We start from the raw sequence: 6,564 nt of genomic DNA, 5'->3' as shown, positions 1-6,564 counted from the left end.
CTTAGCTCACCGGAGAGAATCATGGGTCAGCCCGATGCCTGTGAAATCCAAGCCTCAAAAAGTCCCTGACTAAACACTAGGAAGAGGTGTCATTAGCGAAAAATGAGCTTTGTCATCCCACCCGCCACGCCCGCCATCACGACGGCAGAGCTGACGGCCAGTGCCTCTGAGGGTGACCGGGAACCACGTCACCGCAGTCCTAAACAGAAGACAGCGTCACCATTTCACAGATGAGGAGGCCGAGGCCGAAAGACGGAACTTCACGCGCGAGCAGAGCCGGCGGGCAGCGGGCAGGGGTGGCCCGAGGCGGGCTCACGCTGGGGACCACGGGGACGCGGAGACCCAGAATGAACTCGCAGGCCGAAGCGACTCGTTAGTGGAAATCTGGAAAACGCCCGTGCACCCGAGCGTTACCTAGAGCCTTGAGAAGTTCTTCTCGGACTGCGGAGGTGAATTTTCGGACCAGGCACAGTGTCGTCACAATAGCGAAAAGCAAATTGTAGGACAAGACGATGTAGAAGTTTCCCAGCCAGTTAAACCTCCCGAAGTCTCCCAGAAGGTCGAACCTGGTGATCCCTGAAAGACAGACAAAGCAGCCTGAGAAAGTCAGGGGCGACGTGTTTATCACACACGTCACGAGATAAAGTGCGACCCCGATCAAACGCCGGGGCCCTCCCCACCTCAGCCGGCGAGGGCCAGTTCGAAGCGCGTCGGTGCTGTCTCGTGGGGCACGGCCACTCGCAGGCGAGGAGCCATGGCCTGCAGGCCCCTCGCCAGTCACTGGGACTTTACGCTTCCGTCGACAAGAAACCCACCGTGCTGCTCGCGTTGGGGGGAACGGGAGTCGAGATGGAAAGGCATCTGACGAACCCCGCGCCCCTGTTCCAAAGCCCCCCCCGGAAAACGGCGGGCCCCCCACGGCCCTGCCGCTGCCGGCGCCTCTTCACAGCGCACACGCCTGCAGCGCCGGTCCTTCCGGGGGCTTCTCCCGCCCGCTCGCCCACGGGGTCACCAGCTCCCTGAGGCCGCGTGCGTCTCTTTCGCTGCTGCGACCCCAGCGCCCAGAGCAATGCCGTGCGTGTGCTCGGTACTGACTACGGAAATAAATAACCCAGGGGGGCGACTCCTTCGTGACTCTGAATCGGACGCTTGCGGGATACGCTGGAAACGCAGGGCAGTCACTCCGGGTGTGCATTTAAGTCGCTTAACTTCACCCATCGCGTTTTTAAAAAGTCCTCTTATTAAAAACAGCAACAATCATTCTATTCAATGAGCCCGGGGCAGCACTCACTGTAAATACGTGGGTGGCAGGCGTTTTCTGACCATCGTACACTGTGGATGTTTTTCAAGGAAGAAACCGAAGAGCTGCATGGGGCCGTATAAAATTCTAATTACGAAGGACTGGGAAGACAAAACCACGGACCTTTGTTTCACCCGCGGTCGAAGGATTTCAAGAAAGGGACAACTCATTTCACCTTGTCAGCCGGCCACGGACCTGAGCCCTCACCCCCACCCTGTGTGACCCCACAGCCGGCCCCGGAGACGGATCCCACCGAGTGGCCCGTGGAGGCGACAGTCTTCGGATGCAGCGCGTGGCAGGAGAAAAGGCTTCAGGCAGCAGTGCCTTCGGAGCCGCATCTGCCCGCGGCTGATGGCCTCGAAGCGGAGAGACGCGAACCCCTCTGACACTGCACCCAGGCAGCACAGTCACGAGGACACACCAGGACGTTTCTTCTGGAGCAGGGAAAGGGGCCCAGGCCCCTGCGGAGGGTGTGGCGTGGCCCACACACCACGGGGTCACGGTGACAGCGGCCTAACAGGCTCCCCTCGCTAGAGGGGCAGGCGTCCTGCTCTGCATAAAATACCACGGAACGGAACCCAGGGAGCCATCTGTACACAAGACACGGTCCTTACGAAGCAAACGCAGTGGTCCCAGCCCAGGGGTCCCAGAGCCACTGTCAGTTTGATCGTGAGAAGCGAAGACTCCTGTGCGAATCTGGCGGCAGCCATGGTCTTTCCGCGAGAAAAGACACACAGGCTCACACGCCGAGTTTCGCGTGCGGTGGCTCTCACTGACGGAGGGACTGAGCGATCACAGAACAACGATCCTTGCCCAGAAGCTCCGTGAGTCTTATCTGGTCTAAAAAAAGTTTTGATATACGCCACCATTAGCGAAGACAAAATGGGGGCACCTAGACCCGATTACGTGTACGTAACAGTTGATAAACTATATATGTACTATTCCCTGACGTACACATCATACACAGACGAAGCAGACATTTTACATAAAGATACACGCGAGTCCTCACAGCTTCTCCCACAGCCCAGTGACTGGCTTGTGAGTTCGTGGGGCACAAACAGCGGTCTGCGCTTCACGGTAATTCCGCCGCCACCCCCATCGTGGGCCGCGTGCCGAGCGGGGGCCACACCACGGCACACGAGTGCAGTCGGGACAGAATGCATCGGCACGGTACGAACGGAAGGTCCACGGTGAGCGACAGGAAAGGGCTGTCACTAGCACTGCTCGGTGGACTCGACAGCAGGCGAAAGGCGCCATCCCCCGTGGACGCTCTGGTCCCCGGGGCGTCTCGGGCCAACCTCACCGGCAGAGACCCAGGAGCCTGCTGCCGCGGCCACACAAAACACTAGATTAGAGGGACTCGCTGTCGCTTCGAATTTAATATTTTAAAAAAATCTAACTAGTATTGACCGAAAGGCTACTCTGGACAACACGCACGGCTCTTCGGTTCTGAAAATCTCTAAGACTAGACGTCAAGAAACCGTCAACTATCACTTCTCTAACCTTCTGAGAGGTTTTCATCACAGCAATAATGAACTTGTAAAATATACTTTTTTATTAACTTAAGAAAGAAGTAACAATACTTAAAGTTTAACTTAAAAGCACTTGCTAGACAAATGTATAATACTTCGAAATCTGTATTTCTGGAGAAAGGTGTAAGAGAGTTTCGAGTGATATTTAAAATAGTACTAACTACAAGAAAATTTAGTTATCAAAGGTTGTTATTTAACTCTCCCAGTCAAATACTAAAATGCTTATTCCCATTTACAAGTGCATTTCTTTAACAGATAAGTAAAACACAGGCCAGGTAAGGAGCTTAGTCAGTTGAGCGGTGGGTAAGCACAAGGCCGCACGATGGGGATCACCCGTCAGTGAGACACTCCAGCCAAAATGCACAGCAGCCCCCCCGACTAGGATGCAACCGAAAATGTTTCATGTGTAATTCTTCGAATAAAGATCTTTTTCTATTCATACCTTAGAAAAGAACTAAGGTACAGAGCAAACCCTCATCTCGAGAAAGCGCTGGGTACTCCGCCCGCTGGCCCACCCGAGTCATCTTTGACTTTCAGCGTGCACGCTCATCTCCCTAACGAGCAGGAGGCTGAGACAAAGTGTAGCGCTTGACACACTACAAGGACCGATAAGCGGTGTGTCCCGGCATGTCACACCGAGGGCTGACAGGGATGCCCATGGCTTTACGGTAAGACTGCCCAAAAGAACACGTACATCTCGTTATAAAAAACAACTTTAGAAATTAAGTTAGAAATTCATTTAGAAATTAATAAAACGTTGAGATTAACACATTTCCCCCCCTGGCCCTTCGCAATGGTTTAAATTATTATCTTGACTAGTTTTTCAAATTCCTTATTCTAAAGCAGACTTTTGAAATAAATTTGCCCAAGATAGTGTCAAAAATTAAATGTGACTCAAAGAGTACGAAATAGTATAACCTAAAACAATTTTTAAACATCATTAATTTCAGGATTAATGTAAACAGGCTCAATGTCAATCATTTTATTCATTCAAAAAAAAGGCATTCTAAAACTAAAGAGAGGGTCCACTTTTGGGGTAGAATGAAAGACGAGGCTGTTAAAGCAAAGACTTCAACTTTTGCAAGTAGATTTTCATTGTTACATCCATTAGAAATACGTTAATTAACTTCAGGTTCCAGCCAAGAGGGAGTAAAGGACCAGACTCTCCCTCATTCCTGAAGTTTGGGGGGTCAAAGTTATTCACAAATTTTCTGACTGTGGGGGGGTCGGTACCCCTTACCCCCCTGTTCTTCAAGGGTCAACTGTCTATCAGATGCTAGAGGAAAGACTGAAGAGATATGAAAGATATAAAACAGACCCAAGTGACCTTCTACAGTGACCTTCTACAATATAAGATATAAAGCACACATTAGATGGGATTAACGACAGATTAGACTCTGCGAATGAGGAGATTAGTAAACTCGAAGATATATCGATAGAAGCTATTCAAAATGAAATGCAGAAGGCAACACAAGACAGAAAAGGAACCGAGCACCAGTGAACTGCGAATCAATTTCAAATTGCTACTGTGTTTGTGGCGAGAGTTACTAAAGGAGAGGACGTGCGAACGGGAAAAAACGTATTTAAAGAAATAAGGGCTGAACGTCTTCCAAATGTGATGAGAACTATAAACCTACAGATCAAAGAAGCCCCATGACCTCGATGAACAAGATTCTAAAGAAAACTATACCAAGGTACATCATGATCAAACTGCTTAAAATCAATAATAATAAAAAAACTTATACGCATTTTTACAAGATCACATAAAAAATAACATAGACGACGATCACAGAAGATTTCTTGTCAAAAACTATGCAAATAAGACAGTTAACTAATCTTGAAAATACTGAAGAAAAAATAAGTCGATCTAAAATTCTATACCCAGTGAAAATATCTTTAACAAACAAGGCACATACAGAAAGCTGAAAGCCTCCACCCCTCGCGGACCTGCATCACAAGGACTGTTAAAGAAAGACTTCCCGGCAGAAGGAAAACGGCCTCAGGAGGAAACCTGGATCCACACAAAGAAGTGAACAGCAACAGAAATGATTACTGTGTGGGCAAATAAGGAAAGACTTTTTGGTTTAAAGCCTCTTGAAAAGATCACCATTTACAATAAACACCATGTGTTATGGGGTTTATAACATGTACGACGTACGATGACGACAGCGCACGGGCCGGCAGGGGACACAGAGGCACGGTCCCTCCCGAGCAGCGTGTGTCCACTAAGACATAGATTTTTTTCAACGAGCATCTTTCCTATTTTCTTCCTGCAGTTGTAACCGTATGCATCGATCTATGCCATTTTCTAGGGGGACTTGAGCATCTGCTGATTTCGGTATCCACGTGGGGTCCTGCATTATCCCCACTGAGGGACGCTAAGTTTTGGAGGAGTCAGAAACTATACACAGGTTTGTGACCGTGCAGCAGTTCAGCGTCCCTAATCCCTGCGCTGTTCAAGGACCAACTACGTACTGTTGCAAGGTGCTTTAATAGCACCTGAAAGTAGACTGCGATGAGTTAAAAAATGTACTATAAACCCTGAAACAACTATTCGAACAGGCCAAGAAAAAAGGTAAAGCTGAATCACTATTTTCTAATGCGATTTATCTAGAAAAATGCAGCCAAAAAGGAAAAACGGAACAAAGAAGAGACAGGTCAAATAGAAAAGAAACAGCAATATGGTAGATTTTTAAAAGTCATACCAATCATTATATTCTATGTAAATCGTCTACACATCCAAATTCAAAGACGAAAATTGAAAGAATGGATAAAAAAGCAAGACCCAACTCTAGAATATCTACAAAAAAACAATGATTTAAATATAAAGACACAAACAGGTTGAAAGTATAAGAATAAAAAAAGTATACTATGTTAACCCTAATCAAAAAAGCTAAAATGGCTACATTACTGTTACACAAAGTAGCTGCCAGAGCAGAGAATATTAGCAGGCACGAAGAATGTCGCCATCATTATCATAATTATAAAGGGGTCAATTCATCGAGAAGACATAACAATCCTAAATAGCTATATATTTATTACCAGTGCTTCAAAAGACATGAAGCAAAAATTGATAGAATTGCAGGAAAAAATAAACAAATCCATAATTACAGTAGACTTCAAAACCCTTCTCCCAATAATCGATAAAACAAGTAGGTAGAATATCAGTAAAAATACAGAGAACTTGAGTTACATTATCAACCAAACTGACCTGATATTTATAGAACATTCTACCACATGAGTAGCAGAATACATCTTCTTTTCAAGTGCACACAGGATGTATATAAAGATACACCATATTTTAGGCTATTTGGCAAGTCTCAATAAATTCAAAATGATTCAGATCCTACAAAGTATATTTCCACACCATAATGGTATTAAATTAGAAATCAATAACAGATCTCTATGGAACATCCCTAAATATTTGGAATTAAATAACATAATGCTAAATAGTCCAAGGTCAAAGAAGAAATAACAAGGTAAGTAAAAAGTATTCTGAACGGAATGAAAATGAAAACACTTTATATTAAAATTTAGGAGATGCAGCCAAAGCAGTACTTAGAGGGAAATTTATAGTGCTAAGGGTCAATATTAGAAAAGAGATCTCAAATCAGGGAACTTAATTTCGATTTTAAGAAAGCAGGAAAATCAGAGGAAATTAACCTCAAAGTAAGCGGAAGAAAGTAAATAATAAAGAGCAAATCAATGAAATAGGAAATAGAAAAAGAATAG

At 46.1% G+C, this 6,564-nt stretch overlaps 1 protein-coding gene across 1 annotated transcript in view; it reads right to left on the bottom strand.

Moving 5' to 3' along the window:
• LMBR1 (limb development membrane protein 1) overlaps positions 1-6,564 on the bottom strand; it is an 80,209-nt gene that overhangs the window by 2,374 nt on the left and 71,271 nt on the right. The window contains exon 16 of the mRNA XM_015587656.1: positions 415-576. Coding sequence (XP_015443142.1) covers positions 415-576 — 162 coding nt within the window. The remainder of the gene's footprint in view (positions 1-414; positions 577-6,564) is intronic.

Source organism: Pteropus alecto, unplaced genomic scaffold, assembly GCF_000325575.1.
Source record: "Pteropus alecto unplaced genomic scaffold, ASM32557v1 scaffold320, whole genome shotgun sequence".
NCBI lineage: Eukaryota > Metazoa > Chordata > Mammalia > Chiroptera > Pteropodidae > Pteropus > Pteropus alecto.
This window is presented reverse-complemented; position numbering and strand designations above follow the sequence as displayed.